Source organism: Achroia grisella, unplaced genomic scaffold (assembly GCF_030625045.1).
Source record: "Achroia grisella isolate CSIRO2021 unplaced genomic scaffold, CSIRO_AGI_Agris_v1 utg540, whole genome shotgun sequence".
NCBI lineage: Eukaryota > Metazoa > Arthropoda > Insecta > Lepidoptera > Pyralidae > Achroia > Achroia grisella.
In genome coordinates, this window is record NW_026712925.1 from 3,791,312 (window position 1) to 3,813,544 (window position 22,233).

Here is a 22,233-nt window from a genome sequence, read left to right on the forward strand (position 1 = left end):
AACTTAAAGTACATCCGAATTATATTATAAATACAGTAATACTTTGTGGTTACATCCGCTATAATTTAAAAGAAATGACCACATTCCTCTTCTGAACCGCCTTGCCGTTTTCACGTACCATATATTCTAACTTAATTTCTTTGCTCCAAAGGATTATGATGAGTTAATAACCTACTATATATGCCTTACTCTAGAACCTGGTTAACATATACACAAGTTTTTCTCAAGTTTCAAAGGTACTCGCCTGTTTCGCTCCATACATCTTTCTGTTTATGTATTAATATATAAATAAATGAATTATGCAGTTTACACAGAATATATTAAATATGGGTCAACACAAGATTTAAGAAAGGAAAAATACCACCCAAATTGGGTAACAATTAACGTTATTCGCCACCTACGTATTATTATCTTATATCGCTGCTTTATTTAGTGTTGTCATTGGATCACCATCAATATATGTAGATGCAAATGTACACGGAGTCGCGGGTATCACTATGTATTAATAAAATGTATAATTCAAATCAGACTAACCGAAACGGGCCGCTAGTTCGCTAAAATATAAAATATTCTATTTCATAATTTCTAGAAAGAACGTTCGCGCAGTGAATCTAGATTTGCCGACTTTTCATTTTATATAGAATATATTTATGAGCTCTTCCTTCCTTGCACAGGAAATTAATAACATTTGTATATTGCTTCTTGGAAAATCAACAACCTGCGAGTGGGGTATGTCGACCTTTCTTCATTAAATCGCACAAGACAAAAGAGTAACATTTACTTATCGCGTCACCTGCAATTTCGTTGTGACGGCAAAGAAAAACAAATGGTAACTGACAAGCATGACGTATGGGGTCATGAGTTTAAATGTTTCCTTTACGGGCGTATCACTCGGCATTACGTTGTATATACACACCCTAATGATGAGAGTATGGTCACAGACATATCAGTATTATTATTATTATTTATACCAGTATTATTTACTAGATTTAACTTGTGTATACAATATATATTTTAGAAACATACTGTAATTACTAATAAATATAATTACTCAGGACAATTTACGCAACATCAACATCGCTAAACCTAAGCTAAGTAGAGCTTGTGTTTTGGGTACTAGACAACTGATACAAATACATAGATATATATAAAATATCGAGACCGATACAAATAATTATAGTCATTAATAGAAATATCTGTATTGTGCGAGGAATCGGACCTACAACCGTCGAAAGTAAGGCGGTGTGCTAAACCGCTAGACTACCGAGGCTAGCCATCAGGACTGATATCGCGGATAGGGTACCACAATTTTTTCGAGTATTTGTTTGAATACATTATATAAACGATAACGTAATATCGTGATGTTGTTCATGTGTATAGACGGCAGTCACCACTTGCCATCAGATGTACCATAATTTGATTATCAGCCTAAATACATATAAAAATAAGTCTTATATTAACATGTACAAAGGTTATATATACAAAACATGATAAAAGATACACATCTATATTGAATTTGGTTCTATTGCTTAGTCAGCCGAAACAAAACTTAATTATATTAATTCGAATCCATTGACCACGTCACGTGCAACCTCATCCTGTGTAATAATACGATTAAGTTTATTTTTATCATATCGTGTTAGTAATAAAAATGTACTAACTGTATCTCAAAGTTTTGTATGCATTGATTTCTATGATCTATATTCTGTATATAAATCTACATATACGAGGATATGACAGGTCACCCATTCTATATGGATAGGTTTCGGCTGCTTTTTATGTATAATGTAGTATGTGTGTGATAGAACCTATAATACAAAAAAAAATCTTGTCTATCTATATACCCTCCTGATACAATATATCTTATTGTTAATTTCATTATTAGGTAAAAAACAGACGGATAGATATTAACACGTATTTTTTATATTATTGTAGTATGGTATTAGTTTCCTACTAGTTCTTCTTAACTAAAATATCTAGGCGAACTGGACGGTAGGGATAGCGATGGCAAATATGACGTATACAAGAGGCTGAAAGATCTTATATTAGTTTAGAAGTTTATGTTAATTTACAACATCTGTTATATCATATTTATTAAGCAAAGCCTATTTCTCACTGTTTCGAGAGATATAGGCTTTGTTAATACTGCTAATTACTTAAATGACAAACGTGCAAGGCAATAATTGTTCATGCACGAATTTAGATTTAATGTTAGGCATAGAAACCTATATAAAAATACAATAAAAATAAATGTGAATAAAGTAGCTTTAAACAAAAAAAAGCTGAGTTTCTTGGCAGTTCTTCTTAATTGAATCTGTATATCTACTAATCTGGACGGTACGGAAAAAAATAATTACAAAAAAGTTGACGTTCATAAGCTGCTAAAAGAGTACGTGAATAAATGAATTTTGAATTTAAATTTGAGTTTTGTAAATAATATTGAGTATATTACTTCTACGTCTCAACTAACTGACGGTTAAAGTAGTTCAAATGTGTATTTAACTTTATGAAGTGTCCGTCATAGATCTACACAAATAAAGATATTTTACTTAATTGATTGAATATTTCACTGTTACCGAAAATAAAAAAAACAAGTGATTCTGAGAACAAACTTGCAGTGTAAAACTGTCACTGTGTAAGTCTATCAATCAGCTTTGAGCGATGATAGGCTTAAGTAAAAAGGACCACGACGTCCTTTCCTTAACCGTCTGACGTACCCGATAAGGTAATGGCTACTAAAGGAAGTTCACGGAAATTTATATACAGAACGTTAAATTATGAAATGTATCTTTCTATAAATAGTGTTGGATTACGAATTCTTATCAAGTAATAAATAAAAATAGAGAGTGGACTGTATATTTCGAAAAGAAAGTGATTAATGGAAAGGGCAGGAGAAATGGGATATCACTCGGGAAGAACGTCTTCCACACTCCGAACACCACAAATTCAAATTCAAATTCAAAGAAAAGCAAAGAACAGCAAACTTACTCACCTTTGCTCAGGAACATCCCGATGTGTAGTACAGTTTAGTGGCCACGATTCTAGAGTATACCTATATTTTAATAAAAACAATTATATCAATTATTCTTGATTTATATAGTTAAAAATACAGAGCGTCCTTTTTATTCCAGTTCTTATTTTCAATTGTTTTTTTTTTATTCTATATTCGAAATTTAAGTGGCCACCGGTTTTTGTTTGTGGCCAGTATTACCAAGCGTCCTTTGTGCCAGTCAGCAAGCCGGTGATAAAACCTGCTTAGACTAAGGAAGTTTGGAATACGGAACAAATAATGTATGCCAAAATCGCAATTTTCGTCTGTTTGCTATTATAATAAGGTTTTTACTATAATTTCGAGATTATTTTCCGGTAAGTTTATTTATATAATGTACGGATTATACGACGTCCGTCATACTATGTCTATACACTTAAGCCGAGATTCCAAGTTATAATAAATATTATAATTTAATTTAGCTTATTATTAATATAGTTACACTTTCACTTCTTTAGGTTACAACTTATTTATTATGTACTTTGACTTGACTTGACTGATCGGCATAATATTTGATATGAAAAGATATGGGCGTTAGGATATCAGGGTTGATAGTGTGAGTTAAATACTTATGGAAAGCTATTGTATCCGGAAAAACAAAACCGAACAGTCACTCTATGGTGACAAAATTGCGTGTCTCTTTACAAGCTGCAGTGAACATAGTGTTCTACAGACCGATTTATATTTACAAATAACGAGCAGGTGGGGACTTGGATTGGTCGGCCTATAGTGGTAACCTTATTTGTTAGCCATAGAACTCAATTTTATGCATTTCATGCAAGTCTAAAATGTAGAGATAAGTCACTAATAATTAACCTAACTAATATTTTAGATACGGATATTTTTGAATATACTCCAATATATATTGCTTAATAACGCTGACAATACCCTGATCAAAACCTAAGATACTTTGTTTTAAGGTTTTAGCCACATGTGGCTAAAACCACAGGCCATAGCCAGTAAATGTTCCTAATATTATAAAGGCGAAAGTTTGTGAGTTTGGATGGATAAAATTTTATAGTAATACAGCTCATATATTATAATAATACATAGGCTATGAATTTCATTCGAGTGAAACCGCGGGCACAGCTAGTATAATATAAATAAGTATCTGTTTATACATTCATAGTAAGGAACAATGCAGTATCTGTTCGCTACTTCCTCAACATTGAAAACTGACTATTTACATGCAAATAAACCGGGATGGCTGTAATTTCATTTCTATACGAGTTTGTGCAAACCTAGAGACAGTTTCAATAAGATATATGAATATATTACTTTATGACAGCGTAAATAATCGATTTACTAAGTCAACACAAGTGATATTTGGATAGGTTACGTTAAATCGGATTATTCAAATTGAGAAGAAAAGTTTATACTTTATTGAATATATGTTATGTATGTATATCGTATTTAATATACTATGTTACGTAGTATTATCAATGTCTACTAGCTGTGCCTACCAGAGGGGGTCTGCTTATTATTTATTCACACCTATTATACACATAAAATCTAGCAAAATTTTATAATGTATTTGACACACACACACACAGCTGTACTTCCAATGGTCAATCAATTCCAACGTACAATAATAATTACTATATGACAAGTATACTTACATAGAATACACAAATGTATATTCAGATACATATATAACAATAAAGTCAGGCATCAGTCAGATAGTATATAATTATTTCGTGTTTGAATCCACTGAAAAAAATGTTAGACTAGAGAAAATGCGTAACATAAAGAAACTGTATATTTGAAAGCAGTTCCTATTTATGGCAAAAAGTTTTGTTTACAATATGTACAATAGCAGCTCATCCCAATTTCGCTCTGGTTGAACAATATACCTACATACAATATACATAGTCCATCGACAATAATGTACCCTTCAAATGGTGAAAGAATAATTCAGATAGATGTAATCATACATTTCAGGAGACAGAGAGGTTAGTATAAATGTCATGGGGACTAGTATAGCATTGCCAGTAACATAGGATATTACTCCATATGGTTCTTCCTGGAAAACATGACTATTGGAAACTGTTTTATAAACCTTTTTCATTGTCTATATTTCTTATAAACACTATATTGTTTTTACATGTGACATAAGTACGTCATTACAATATTCTACTATACCGGTGCCGTTTTCTTTGCTCGTTGTCTTGATCTCCTTTCTTTCCAATGACTTAATATTATCCTGTCATCTTCTACTAGTACCCCAATGACATTTAAAATTAATAGTTATATATACTTTATGCACGTAAATATATTTATTACCTTTATAAAAAAAAACCTCGTTCAAATATTATGTGTATCTTATATCAAAAGCAAAGTAACATTATCCTCCAATATTTGCTAACATTTTGGACTGTAGAGAATGTCCGAAACCCAATTGGCGATGTGGACACAGTAGTTTTATTTGTAGGTTCAATTTACAGTGTATCCGTATATCTGTTACGTTTTCCTTTGTTCACTTCCTTGTTCATTTAGTCGGATTATACGTAGTACAATCGTCCGTAAAGCTGCTTTTATACCTGCAAGATTAACTTACATAACGATCGAGTTACGAGAAATTTTGAATGTAAATAAACACTCGTTATGGTTATTTTTTGTGCAGACGTATCGTATCCTATCGTCAGTTACTTAAGTATAAATTTGACTTATGTACTTATAAAAGTAAAACTCACCATGTAGTGGCTGTTATATGAAACTTTGAATTGTAAATAAATACTCGTAATTCGTAATTTTTGAATAGAAGTTACAATAAAACTTATCGTAAGTGCATAGTAAGTTTTACTTTCATAAATGGTTTGTAGTATTTAGAATTTTCTGATAAAGTAACTGGTTACGCCAAACGCGATGCGTACCTGGTTTGTTGATGTGCATTGACACCCCTCCCGGCTAATTCAATAATCAGTGATGTCATAGCTTTCGCCGCGCGCGCACGTCGCACGCATATCGCACGCATGTCTTAATAGTTGTAATCAACCTGAGTGAATTCCTGAGATTCCCGTAACCGTGTGGGCCCACTGAAGAACAAGCACATTGAAGTAGGGTAAGTCATTCATATACGACCAGCCAGTTTCCTATACAACAATATAGTCCATCGAAGAAGGCTAGATCATAGCCACCGCCGCACCATTTATTGGCCTTCCGTCGCCGGATCACAATAGGAATCGCAATTTATTTATTTAAAATTTGTTTTAATTTTTCCTATTGTGAAAGTCGAGTGAATGACTCGCATGTAATATTGAACCTTATTGCGCATGTAATAGGATCTATTCAAATTGCATACCACGGTTGCACAAATATAACGATACATTGGTATTTTCGTTAATAAATAAGTTTATATTTATGTCGCTTATGAATTGTTCATAACTCGCAGCTCAATTCTTCAATTTCGCTTTATATCTGTTTGCGTTGTTTCGTTCATTTAATTTCACATTCACCCGCATTATATCGATATTGTTCGATCGATCGAAGCTTCTAGAAATATTATAGTTGTCGTTATACTATTTGACGAAACAATATTACCTGTCGAATATTATGTATGATGATTGTAGTGTTTGAATGTTAAGATTGTTAGTGTTGGTTACCGTAGTCTTTACACAAGAAAGTGAGCAGGGAAAGCACACTATTTAATCTGAATAATTATTGATAAGCAGCGATTTTATTTCCTTGCAGTACTCGCCGTATAATACGCTGGTTATTGTAAATTGTTTGGGTATTTAGTTCGCATAGCTGTTTTATACAATACATGTCGGTTAAAGATCGTGCCCTACGTACCTATGATTAAGTTATACGTGGTGTATCGACACAGTGACTAACAACAACGCTTTAGACTACTCCCGCGTAAAATAATAGTTGTGAACATAGTTATTTTATATCTTTTTAGTTATAGTTATAGATATATTATCTGATTTTCTATGACATCACTCACTTCGATTTCGCTTTATGTATAGTTTATGTTTCGCTCGCATATTTTTTTTTGTAGATGTATGGTCGATACCTACATTCCGTATTGTCGCACTTATGTACCTACATACTACCGCTTATGAGTAGGTATATATAAATTTATTTGTCACGCGCTTTAGTGTTTAAAACGTTATTGTGATTTACTTCTCGCACCGCATATTTAAAATATTGCTTTTATGCATTATTTTATTTTTCTCGCATATAGGTATATATAGATAATAGTTGTACCTATTTTTCGCATTATTAATTAGTAGTTTTATAGCATAGTAAGCATATATTTTTTATGTATGCTAGTTTATATCGCGCATCATTTCTCGCATTTGTGTACTTATTTTCGCTACAAGTACATCTGTCTGTCTTGTAGGTATTTAGTACATTAAATACCTATTATACGTTATTATTGTTTATCGCTCGCACTTTTACGGTAGTACAGGTATAGTTGTACGTTATTACCGCACATAGTTTTATATATCGCATTTATTGGTTTTCCTTTGTTATTTTTTAAGAAGTATATATATAAATAATAATAATGGCTAACACAAACGCAAAATTAAAAATGTATGAAGCAAAACGTGCACAATATTTTTCGCAACTTCAGTCTATTTATGAATTATCTTCGAAAACTAAAATGGAGAAACATCGTAATGTTTTTATTGCAAAAGTTAGCCTGATCGATCAAATGCGCACCGAGTATGTTAAAATTGTCGATGAAATTATTCTCCTTAATTTGGAACTAAACCCTGATTATGTAGTTAATTATCAATCTCTCACCGCTTTTGACGAAATGTTTTATTCTATAAAGATGATGGCGGTCTCGTTACAACCTCAATCTTCGCGAACTCCAGCTCCCGCTTGTCAGTCTGCTTTACCAGACAACAAACAGGGATCAGTAAGGATCCCCCAAATTGTGTTACCAGTCTTCTCAGGTGATATTTTAGAATTTCCTTTCTTTTACGAAACATTCAAACAGGTTATTCATGACAATGAATCCTTTTCGGACTCAGAACGTTTTCATTATCTTATGAGTCACCTATCAGGAAAGGCTAGAAATCTGTGTGCTGGCTTAGTACCAGCAGCCGAAAATTATCCTATATTGTGGCAAGCTTTAATCGACAAGTATCAAGATAAACGCTCTCTTGCAACGTCATATTTAGATAAATTATTTTCTTTAAAATCAATTAACGGTCCTTCGGCAATAAACTTAGAAAAATTTATTGATACTTTCTCGTCGACTATCGCAGCATTAAAGCAACTTAAAATTGAAAAGCTGGATGATTTTATATTTATTTATATGGGATTAAAGGCATTAGATCAGGCTACCGCGCAGTCGTATGAGTCATCAATTAGAGGAGAAGATGACATACCGCAGTTTGAAAATTTTATAAAATTTATACGTCAACACGTAAAAATATTACAACGCACGTGTAACCGCACCGCCGGCGCCGCTGCCGCCACCAAGTTGGACGGTCCCGCCGCCGCGTCCGCCAGTGGTCGTGCACAGTCGCATCAACGATCGATCGCTCGATCGCCACGTACATTTTTAGGTACTAATCCTACGCAACGCATTTATTGTTCCTTATGTAAAGGTGATTCACATTCTCAATTATATAAATGCAAACAATTTTCAACTTTCACAATTAATGATCGATTTAATTATATTAAAACTAACCGTATGTGTACTAGATGTCTAAGTAGTCAACATAACTCTTTCAGTTGTCAATCAACTTCCGCCTGTCGAAATTGTAACAATCCGAGACATCATACGTTGCTTTGTTTTAAAAATAATAATTCCGCACCTACGCAAGTATCTCAGGGTACGAAAAACGCACAGACATCTTCTACGCACGGTCGCCAATTACCACCATCTTCTTCGTCGCAATTGCCTCCGCTTGCGCACACACAACCCACACAACAGACACGATTAGAACCAACTCCCGTTCCTATTGGAACCACCACTGGTGGAGACAAGGAGTCGTTATGCACGCTTTCATCGTCCATTCATGAGCAGCCGTATGTGACTGAAGTACTTGCTACTGCCAAGGTATTTGCTACTGCTCGTAATGGGAGTGATGTTGTCATTCGCTGCTTATTGGACCCCGGGTCACAAAAGCATTATATTACTTCTAAGTGTTGTTTAAAATTGGGTTTAACCATGCAGCCGGACGCACATACCACCGTTAAGGGTATCAGGAACGAGGTGGCGCCACTGAACCAGTTAAGGGTGCAGTTGATCTCTCTTTCCGATCGAGATTTAATCATGAGCAATATTATAATATTCGCGCTTTAGTTTTGAATAAAATAACAGGTAACTTACCAACATGTCAAATTGATGTTGGCGCGCTCAGTTACTTAACTAATATTCCGCTCGCAGATGATACGTGGGGAACACCATCAGAAATTGACCTTTTGATTGGTGTCAACCTATTCGCGAGCCTTTTGTCAGGAGGTAAAATTATAAATTCACTTGGTACTCCAAACGCGTTGGAGACTGTTCTCGGTTATCTTATTTTAGGTGAAGCTCCCACCTTAACTTCTACGTCTTCTTCATTCTCGTTCTGTTCCACCACTTCGTGCGAGGTTTCAGTATTAATTCGCAAATTTTGGGAGATTGAAGAAGTAGATCGCAAACCAATAACAAGTATAGACGATAAATACTGTGAAGATTTTTATACCACAACGACCACTCGTAACGAATCAGGTCACTACGAAGTCGCTTTACCATTTAAGTATAGTTCTAAGTCTTTAGGGAACTCTTTCGATATCGCTAAACGCAGATTTTATCATTTGGAACGTAAATTCGCATCAAAACCGCAACTGAAATACCTTTATGATGAGGTAATTCACGAATATATAGAAAAACAATATATTTCTCCCGTAGACGTAATTGAAAATAACAGCCCTAGTTATTTTATACCGCATCACGCAGTCTTACGTGAGGACAAAGTGTCCACGAAAATAAGGCCGGTACTAGACGCAAGCGCGAAGTCTAGTACTGGATTTTCGCTTAATGATATTCTACATACAGGTCCTTCCTTACAACAGGATTTATTTATTATTCTCTTGAATATGAGATTGTTCGCAGTCGCCATCTCAGCTGATGTGCGACAAATGTATTTACGAATAAAAGTTCGCCCGCAAGATCGTTGTTTTCAACGTATTGTATATAGATTTAGTCCTAATAAACCGCTCCAAGTCTTTGAATTTAATAAAGTTGCATTTGGCTTACGTTGCAGCCCGTACTTAGCGTTACGTACTGTAGCTCAGTTAGCTTCCGATGAAGGAAATAAAAACCCTATCGCACTGGTTACCATTGAAGATTCTATGGAACCTTATTTATATTCGCTCGCTCGCAAATTTTCGTCATGGATGAAATTACTTCGTGTAATTTGTTATATTTATAAGTTCGCTAACATTCTTCCACGCGGCGTCATATCCAGTTCCGATTTGGATTTCGCCGAACGTATAATTATTCGCGCTGTGCAGGGGTTTCATTTTAAAAACGATATTAGCAAGTTAAATAATAAAAAACCTTGTACCGCATCAATAATTAAATTAAATCCATTTTTATCAGACAATCTCTTAAGAGTTGGTGGTCGTCTGACTCATTCTGATGAAGATTTCGATTATAAACACCCTATATTACTTCCGGGCAGAGATCATATAGTTCAATTAATTGTAACACACTTTCATCGTAAAACCTGCATACAGGCCCAGAATTGTTAATGTCAATACTACGTACTAAATATTGGATTCTCGCAGCTCGACGTATGATTCGCACGATCGTAGCTAATTGTAATATTTGTTTCCGCAATAAACCGCGTCCTACATTCCCACCGATGGGTGATCTGCCTGCACTAAGGGTGAAGGAAGTTCCTAAAGCCTTTGTCCATTGTGGCTGTGATTTCGCAGGTCCGTTTTTTGTAACCCCTTATCGCGGTCGTGGTATAACCACTCGCAAAGCATACGTTTGCTTATTCACGTGCTTAACCACTCGGGCTGTTCATATTGAGCTCGCAAGTGAATTGAGTACAGTTTGTTTTCTCGCCGCGTTAAAACGTTTTCTCGCTCGCCGCGGTCCTATTCAATGCATGTATACGGATCATGGTACTAATTTTATAGGGGCACGATCCTACCTACGTGAACTTTATTTGTTTTTATCGCAAGAATGTAGATCTGTTTGGGATAGGGAATTAGCTAACAATGGAATTAAATGGACCCTTATCCCTCCTAACGCACCGCATTTTGGAGGATGCTGGGAAAGTAATATAAAATGTGTCAAAAGCCATCTAAGTAAAGTCATTGGGCTACAAATTTTAACCTTTGAAGAACTTACGACTGTTCTTACACAAATAGAATCGCTATTAAACTCTCGCCCATTGACCGTCTTAAGTTCAGATCCGTCGGACCTGGAAGCATTGACACCTGCTCATTTTCTTAACACTATACCGCTAAAACACTTCCCAGCACATGACGTAAGTGACGCTATTCCTCATCTTTTGAAACGACACGAGCTTTTAGACCAACTCGTTCAATCGTTTTGGAAGAGGTGGCATCGGGAATATTTGCATACGTTGCAATTGAGACGCAAATGGAACACGCCGGCCTTTCCTATCCAGGAAGGCACGATAGTAGTTGTTATGCAGGAGAATTTAACTCCATTACATTGGCCTCTTGGTCTTATAACACGAGTTTATAAGGGTAAGGATGGCATTATTCGCGTTGCCTCAGTCAAAACAAAGGCTGGTATTTTTCAAAGGCCAGTGGTAAAATTATGTCCATTGCCTTTGCAATAATATGTATTCTATAAGATAAGTAGTACGCATTTATAATAGGTTAATAAGTTAAGTTAAAATCCTTTGCATTTTTCTTATTTAGTAAATTCCGCATTTGATATTTTTTGTATTTTTTCTTTCTTGTTTTTTGTATTTGTCGCATTCGCAATAAGGTTCAATTGTGTAGTTCCTTTATTTTTTTTTTTCTTTTGTTAATTTTACTTTGACATTATGTCAAGGCGGGGGGCATGGTTACGCCAAACGCGATGCGTACCTGGTTTGTTGATGTGCATTGACACCCCTCCCGGCTAATTCAATAATCAGTGATGTCATAGCTTTCGCCGCGCGCGCACGTCGCACTCATATCGCACGCATGTCTTAATAGTTGTAATCAACCTGAGTGAATTCCTGAGATTCCCGTAACCGTGTGGGCCCACTGAAGAACAAGCACATTGAAGTAGGGTAAGTCATTCATATACGACCAGCCAGTTTCCTATACAACAATATAGTCCATCGAAGAAGGCTAGATCATAGCCACCGCCGCACCAGTAACCGTGATATCGTTGTTTGAGCTATAGCGTTACTTGGTATATCTCTATACGTACTTGGTAAAAAATAAGAGGTATACGCAGATACCTTTTATAGGGCACTAATTTCTGATCACCTGTTATTTCTATTTAGTTTATCTATATTATTTATTATTTTCGTTGTCTTTAGTGTAAAATATTATATAACATTTATTTTATATTCTCCCTTAAACTCGATCTTTCAACGACTTTTGTAATAACTATGTCATTTAAATGCAAATCACATTTGTTGTCCTGACCTATAAATCTAGTAAAGGAAATGTAAATTTCAAAAAATAAAATTTAAAGACTATCTCCTTGGTTTCTAAGCAAGGCTTTGTATTATATATTCGTGTTATCTTATATACAGAACTACATTTTATTACTAAAATAGTGATATGGTAAGAATATAATAAAATCCGCTTCCTTTTCGTCTTTAAAATGAAAGCAACTAACTCACGAGAAAGTAAAATTAAAGCTAGCCTAGTAATAGTAGGATAGATACATTTTTTATGAATCGGCAGTACTGTATATCATCCATACACCACCACCTCCCATAATTGATGTCATGCCAAAGATGATTATAGAAATAATTAATGACAGTAGTTAAGATACTCATCCTGTTGCATCGTTAAATATTATAAAAAGACAAAGTTTCATCCCTAAAATGTGTTTCAATAACCTTTCTAAGAATTGATTCGTTTACCGTTTGAAGACCTCACGAATCCCTGTTACAGTAGCCTCATTATTTTCTGATCCGTGTTTTTTCTGGACAAAAGTTGATTTTGTCTATAATGATTATATCTTTTTCAACAATTTAATAATGTGTTCTTATTTTATGTGTGTTTATAAGATGCTACAACTGAAAGATTTCGCATTAAATGATTTATGGTTTTTAAGGGATAGTAATTAATTAATAATACTAAAGTATTGAAGCTATTTCAGTATGAAGGACGAGATCAGGGCACTGAATTATTGATACTAAGGCTTATATAATTAACTCAGACAAGGATAAAGAAAAATAATATAAGACCGTACGTTATAGGACAAGTTTGGGTTTAATTTTTCCTTTTTTTTGTTTCAGGTTAACGATGCAACACCTCCTCAGCATCACACTTATCACCATCGCAGCGGACCGCGCCTACTCCCAAGAGGAACACCAAGGGCCCCAAACCTGTGGGGGCCATTTAAAAGGCCCCTTTGGGGTCATCCAGACTCCGAATTTCCCCAACCCATTCCCCGTACCGATAAAGTGCCGATGGATTATAGAACACGATATTATGAATGGTACTATATCTGTATATTTCACGCAGCAGTATACAACAAGTGGTTTAACGTTCACGGAATACATGTATTACGATGAATTCTACAAGCTTGGGGAACGACGAGCTTTGACAGTAACAGAAGAAAACATAACGAAGATCAAATGGCTTCAGGTAAGTACTTGATTCTTGAAAGAACCCAACTAATAAATATTATAAGTTTAATAAAAAAAATTGAACTTATTTTTATAATAATAATGAAATACAAATCATTGGTAGGTACATCAAATATAACATAAAGAATTTTATTCACAACCTAACTAGATTTTGTGTATAGAAAACTAAACAATTTCCCCATGGAAAATGGAAATAAATCATTCACGTGACCACATGTGACGTATGAAAATTATAAGAATTTTTATTCTTGAGATTTTAGAATTTCATGAATACTAACGATTTTTGATATTTAAGATTCTTAAAGGGAAATTGAAGGACCATTAAGACTTATAAAATATCTCAAATTAATAAAATATATTTCAAATAATTATTCCTATACTTAATATTTTTATACCTTTACATCAATACTATCTCTTCATCAATGTATGTGATAAGGTATGTTATGGTATGTTAAGGTATATATAATGATTAATGAATTAGAATGATAATTTCGCGGGTACAACATGTGTCGAAACAAATCTGTAATACACATAAATACACATATGTATATAAAATAGCTACATCAGCAAGTCTTTAATTAAAATACACAGATAGATAGATTAGATTTAAATACACAGATATGGAAATTCTTTTGCATTTATAATGTTAGTATGGATTTATCAAAACGAATTACATAGCCACTGCGTTATTTTTGACTCCGAAAGAGAAACATATCATTAAAAGTTTTTATTTTGACAAAAAGAAGTACCTACGTTAATTTCACGAGCGAAGCAGCCTGTGGGAAAGGGGTTAATAATGTACAGCATTCCTGTAATTATTCAACATAACGAGTTTGTCGTCAAGTGTACCCGTGCTCTCACTGAAATGTTGACTTTTAACTTGGGCAAAGAGAATGCGGTCGGAGGTTCTATTTAATCGAGTACACATTATTAACTCTATTTTTAACCGACTTAAAAAGAACGAGGTTCATGTTAGTCAAGTTTTTTTTTATAGGTGTGCTATGCAATTTCTATATGTACTTTGTTTTAAGATATATATAATACTAACTCAGTCATTCATTCATTCATTCATTCCTCTTGTGATGAATCTGCATTCCGAATGAGTGGTAGAATCAAAAAATCAGTTATAATTTAGTCTTTGTTGAAATTCATCTACCCATTTTTTCACAATTTCGTTAAAGAACAAGAGGAAAATAGAAGTCCATCAATTTTAGAATAGTTGATTTTGTGTCTACATATTATTTATCTATATCGAGAACATTTCTGATAGAATCAAATATACAAGTGTTGTATCCATTTCTTTATTTATATACCCAGTTCTTTTTCCGGGTGGTAGCGACTAACAGCAGCATATTAATATTTTTTGCCATTCCAAATGATAACTGTATGCGAAATTGCATAATTATTTGTTAACCCATTGAATCAACAATGTACCTCGAAGCATTTATAATACTGTTCAAGATTATTTTACAGAATAAATGCATTATAATACCATGTCAGAAGCAGATTTCACCCTCTTTTAACATTTTTAATTAAAATGCATAATTTTATTAAGTATCGCTTTTTTCACAATATTGCTATTAAAACGTATACGGAATCTGTTACATACCTAACTGAAACATACAAAGGCAGGTGAACATATTACGGTCCATTTAATTTGATACAAAAACAGCAATATTATATGTAAAAAAAGCGTCCTTGATTTTTATAATAGTTCCTTTCATGTCGAAATTGTAAAATAGAGAATGAACCTCGTAAGTTAAAGGAATCTATATACATGCCCGCATATTTCAAAATGTTCCTTATTACCTTTGGCAGTAGCTATAGCTTTACAATAATTGTTTACTAGAAAGTATTTTACTGGAATATATTTCATCTATTAAAAAAAATATTGTATAGATTATAGTATTTTTATTTGACATAAGTTTTCAAACCTATAATAGAACAGAATAAAACAGACAAACAGAACAGATTTAACAATATTTTGTTAAATCTGTAGGAATAATTTTAATCAGTCACACCCATTTTAGCCGCCAAACAGCTTGCCTTATAAGATTGAAGGGTGCAGAGCAGTAAAATTACTGCATTAGAGGCGAGACATCTTAGTGCTCTGAAATAGCAACGCATTAGTGATATCGCTGTTTACATGATAAAGTAATGTTCATAATATCGTTCCTGTATATAGATGACGCTTACCGTCGAGTCATCAGCTTGTTTGCTATTCCAATTATATAAAATAAATGGCTGATAATTTTTTGACAACATGCAAGGCGTTGTAAAATATAATAGTATCCACAAATGCAAACTTTCTTCGTATTCTAAATATATTCACCCCTTGTCTTTGTCCGAATAGAAAATTACGTTATATGCTGTACCATTTATTGGACTTCCAGTTGATATTACAAGGCACCGACAGCAAAGTAAACCTATTACAGAAATAATTGAGAACTGTACGCGGCATTGGCTGGTGGCCGCAAAATGGCCATTTCTCGTTGCGGGAACAATAACGTAGGTGGATATAACGGAAATAATCTTGGCTGAAATGTTTTTAGTGTGACTATAGCACTGCTAACAGAAATAACAAAAGAATGGTGATTTATATTAAATTCTTAATAGATTTTATATTGCGTAAACCTATTATATTCCCGTTATATTTCTATTATATAATAAAGTTTAAATAATGATTATATTGAATTGTGGAGAACATAGGTTTTTTATAACGTTAATAAAAGGAAGGATTTAAAAAAAGTTCCGATATAACAAAAGCATACGTGCAAATCGTCGGGAATAGCTAGTGTAATCTTTATTTTTATATTACATAATATATCACAAAATCTTGATTAGGCGAAAAGTTATTTAAATATTTATGTCTTTCATATAAATACTGCTGACGATTCATGTATAATAAAAACGATGATTTTTTTAACAGAAAATGTTGTAGGTAAACATATAGACTAAAGATAGTTCGCCCAAAAGAGATAATAATAAATGTAGTAAAGTTATATAATACGCCACCTATCTTATAATTAATTCTTTTATCAAATAATAATAATAATACCTCAGGATAATTCACACAACGCCATCGAGTCCCAAGCTAAGCAGAACTTGTGTTATGGGTACTAGACAACTGATATAAATATATGGATGCATTTTTTTTTGTAAATAAATACATATTATACATAGGAAACACCCAGACCGATACAAACAATCATACTCATAAATACAGAATATTTGTACCGTGCGAGGAATCGAACCCGCGACCATCGGATAGTAAAGCGTTATGCTAAACTAGATCACCGAGGCACAAGCCACGCTAGCAATTCTCCCACTATGAGAGCATTGCAATTATTAAATTTATTTTTAGGTAAGGTCCAAGATGCTGACGTTTATACAGAAGCCTTGCCTTCCATAATTAATAAAATAAGAATATTTTATCATCGTATAATTAGTTTTAAAATATAAACGTATTTGCAATTAGCTGTAAGTTTATATTGTGTTAATTAAATAAATAAAAATAAATAAACGATACCGTATAGATGCTTTATTTATTGTTGTTAATACTTGGTTATGTACAAAAGTAAATACGTATGAAATGACGTGCACTACTGGTAAAGGAATATACAAAATCAGGTCAGATTAAATTCAAAAACCCCGAATGTTTGATGTTAGCCAAAAATCACCGATTTGCACCAACGTTTTTGAATGGCCGATTCACGGTTGGATGGGTGTACAACGGATTCTTGTTCGCTGTAGAGGTTTTGATTGCCAAAATTGCGGTTCAAAGCTAAACCACTATGTAGGTATAAGTACGATACCTAATGCCACTATTTATCCGAATTTTAATATTATAGATAGAGTATCGATTAATCGTTCCTACTTCGCCATTCTTGAGCAATATCTACAATATATACATGTAATAAATATATACATAAAAGCTCTGTATTAGAACCCGAGAATAATATAGAACAATTATTAGAATTATTGTCACTGCACGAATTTTCATACAAACTGTCATCCCCTATTTAATTTTACCCCCTTAAGGTTTTTTTTGTCACAAATTTTGATAGTCATACTTATTTATATTCAATCAACAGCCAAAAAATAGGCTTTATAAAATACGATACCTCTATACAACTTTAATGTCTCCTTTTACCACCTTACAATCCTTTATTCGCATTAGAAATGTTCTTTCTTAGGGTCTAGACCAGAGGTTACAATTTTTTTGTGTCGTAGACACCTTGCCTTATTTTTCGGTTTTGGTTAGACCCCCCATTATTACTGGTTTTATTTTTTTGTAAATTTCTCACTGTAGTAAAGTTTAGTGTTAAAAACAACAAAATGACCGCTGTCGTAGACCCCTTGCAGTTTGTCATAGACCCCTGGGGGTCGATATAGACCACTTTGGGAATCACTGATTTATACATTAAATTTAATTTAAATCGGTCAGCGTGACAGATAGACACATAGAGTAACTTTCGCATTTATAATATTAGTAAGAATGATTGGTATACAGTACACCTTTAGTACAAGGTCTTTATTATGGATTATAATATTACTAATATTTGACATCAAAATAGATATATTTAACAGAAATCTATGTATTTCAAAGTAAAAGCATGCGAAGTCGCGGAAATATCTTGTACTTATATTATTTTCTAGAATACATTTCACTTTAAATCACATATCAAGATTGTACCTTTACATCTATTGAAAGTTCGAATATGAAATTATGCATTCTATTAGCATCTTTCCGAGGCGGTTTTTACCTCGAATACTGCTCTTGGTCCTTCATTGGACGTGACAAGAATTGCGATTTCTTTTCTGAGATGATTTCAAGATAACTAAATTCTATATGTCATATTTGTTTTAATTGTTAGCGAAATTTAATGTGACACGGTATTTTTAGAACTTATATTCATTTGGCACCAATATTGCATAACTCCATATATAGACGGCCTCGGTAGTCTAGTGGTAGGCACCGCCTTACTTCCGATAGTCACGGATTCGATTCTTCATACGATGCAAGCTTTTGTATTTAAGAGTCTTGTCTATTATGGATTATTTTCAAAAAAAGTTAGTATTTATATCAGTTATCTAGTATCCATGACACAAGTTCGGCTTAGGTTGCGACTAAATGGCGCTGTGTGTATTGTCCTGTGATATTATTATATATGTCTATTTAATGAAATTACTGTAATCGGTATGAAGTGGAAATAATTAAAGCAAAAGATGAAGTAAAATATTAGATTTAAAAATAGTAAACGTGACAAGATCATAAAAATAACTTAAGTAAATTTATATCGAGTGGTCTACGTAAGTACAATGTAATCTCTCTTCTATGTATATGTATATATGCGTGAGATATATATCAAACTATATAAGTCGCATATATATATATATATTTATATTTATATTATATACGTTGCATAAATTTTGGTTACCATTTTTTTACTTTGATTTACAAATCTTACATACCTTCACAACTGTTATCCCAGTCAGAGAGAGATTTCATTCGTTATTTTATCTTACATTCACAAAAATAGAGTCCTAAATGAATATTTACAAGTAATATTTTTTCTTTAAAATATCTGTTTTTAAATTCTAGTATAGGCATGTTTGTATGCATTTATAAAGTTTATTTAATGTAAATCACAGCTTTGAATACAGTGTACTAGAAAATTCCTGTTCTATCTATCGTTATGATCCAGTTCAATATTCTGACACGTACTGCATTTTATTGCATCATATGAGGCATTGCCTCGAACCTCGTACAACTTTTATAGCGCTCCAGATGATGATTTTCTTTTACGACTTCATTTATTTTGTACATCAACTACAATAACATAGTATCTGAAATTTGTTTATATTTACATATCGAGGATTCCGTAGGTTATATTTAAAACTCTAATATAGTACTACTCATGCTAATATGACGCCCTGTGGTGATTGAGTGAGGCTTTCATAGTCTCTTATAGTATAAAACAAAGTCACAGTTATCGTGTAGAGACAGATGTATTACTAAACCACTCAAAATATTTCGATACTAATTTTGAACGAATTTTATCATAATATTAAAAATATCGATACAGGTTTGTAGTTATAAATCCTCTGCTACTGCAGTCACATAATGTTGTGTATGTATATATAATAATATGTTATAACAGCTGTCTATAAAATGTATATACAATGACAGGAAATATAACGTTACAAAGAAATATTTAAATTTAAATGGATTCGGTGTGGTTGAGTTTACGTTGGTCTGCGTAACACGTAATAACTATTAAATCGACCCTAAGGAGGTCTCCAACAACTTTGAAGTCCGAGGAATGTGAAAGAACAAAGTTTCTGGAAATATAGTTTGCAGAAAGATTTCAATTATAAACATAGATTTATTGGAAATAAGAGTTTGATTCGGTTTTTACCAATGACTAGATTAATGTTTAAACTATTTATAATGTATATATATTTTTTAAGTAGTTTTAACCGCAAATAACCTGACAAAACATGGATATTAAGGAGTAACCGTCACTTACTCGTATTATTATTATTATTATTTATCCTTTATTGCACTATTTAAAATAATGTACAATTGGCGAGCTTAATGCCATATGGCATTCTCTACCAGCTAACCATTAGGTAGAAACAGAAAGCGGTTGAAGGGCAGTATTGGGAAAAGGCATACTATTTGTATTTACCTAACTTAGGTATATATATCGATAGTATTAAGCTTACATACCTATATATATATATATACAAAAACACAAAAATATATATAATAATAATAATAATAATAAATAAATATATAAATATATATACAAGAAATTACTACTATATATTTTATACGACAACGGAATGCAGTCAACACTCATCTTGTTGCTTCAACATATAATTGTAAAGTTTCCTTTTGAACGTTACCTTACATTGTGTTTTACGCAGGTCCACAGGCACTCTGTTCCAAAGACCAATAGCGGTGACAGTAAAGGAATTAGATAAAAAACCTGAGTGATGTGAAGGAGTTGTGAGAAGAAGGGATTGGGTCGAACGAAGATTAAGGGAATACCCATTCCCGTAATCTTCGTGTCGGAGATGAACTGGAACCTGTTTTTAAGATATGAAGGAGAGGATGGGTCATTAATGATAGTGAAAAGTGTACATAAGATACGCCAGTTTCTGCGGCTACGAATATTTAACCAGTTTAATTGTGAGCGAAATTTAGACACGTGGTCATACTTACGCAATCCAAAGATGAACCGGATGCAGTTATTGAGTAAGCGATTTAACTTATTCAACTGTTCCTGGGTAAGATTGGTGAGACATACGTCAGCATAGTCGATATGCGGAAGTATTAGAGACCGTACAAGAAGTAATTTAGTGGAAGAAGGGAGAAAGAATTTAAATCGATAAAGAGCACGCAGAATGCCTGTAACCCTGCGACAAACCTCAGCCACATGGAAATGCCAATTAAGTGTTGAATCAATTGACAGGCCCAGATCCTTTCGTATATTCGTTATCAGCACGACTAATGCCATATGACACCCGCAATACCACTCAAGCGGGGGAAAGTGGATTGTTAGTAATGTGGATTGATGACCCTATTGGTAGCAATGTACCATGTCAGGTTGACCTCCACGCGAACCACGCTTCTCCTGGAAACCATTATGAAATTCCTGGTGAATTTGTCATGATGGGCTAACCATACCTCATGCTCATCTTGTCATTCACCACTGGTGCCCCGCCAGCGTAGGCGGGGGCAATATGGAATATTGCATCAATAACCAAAAAATAACAATCACGCGTTCCCATTCCAGAGAACTAAGCTGTCACGCCTCACATCATATAATATCAAAGCCTTATTGGTTCAACCCCTAAAACCGAATAGCTTATAAATCAAGCTGATTGACGAATAAAATAAAGTACGCAGGCAGATCATTTTTTAGAAAGTTGACCTCGACTATAAAAAGATATAGATAATTTTGTCGATTCCTGACAAAAGTTTAGACATAAAATTAACTGTATGTAGGTAGAAAGATAGTGTAACAATCTTTTTATACATGTATATAATTTAAACTGACAATTATTATTTGCAAAGCAACATTATCAGAATGTTGAAAATCACGGATAAATAGATATTTATTTTATTTCTTTCTCCTGTTTGTTTGGAGATATTCTCCGTTTGACATGTAAATTTACATTTTCTATTAAGTTTGCATACAGCCTTGTGAAACAAAATACCTATCTCAAATTGGACTGGCATTTAACAGGCATATATATATAGTCATATACATATTATATAGCAAGAGACCAACCCACCAACTCACAGTACTCTCTTGAATTAGTTGGGTTTGTTACCAGCGTTTCCATCAATGCAGAGTCAGTAAGCAAATATATTATAATATATATATTTGTTACAATATCGGACAGATTTGT

General features: G+C 33.5%; 1 protein-coding gene across 1 annotated transcript in view; it reads left to right on the plus strand.

Annotated features, from left to right (window-relative positions):
- The window catches only part of LOC131847576 (uncharacterized), a 360,246-nt gene that overhangs the window by 176,273 nt on the left and 161,740 nt on the right, over positions 1–22,233 (plus strand). The window contains 1 exon segment of the mRNA XM_059197169.1: positions 13,453–13,804. Within this exon segment, the coding sequence (XP_059053152.1) occupies positions 13,453–13,804 (352 nt within the window).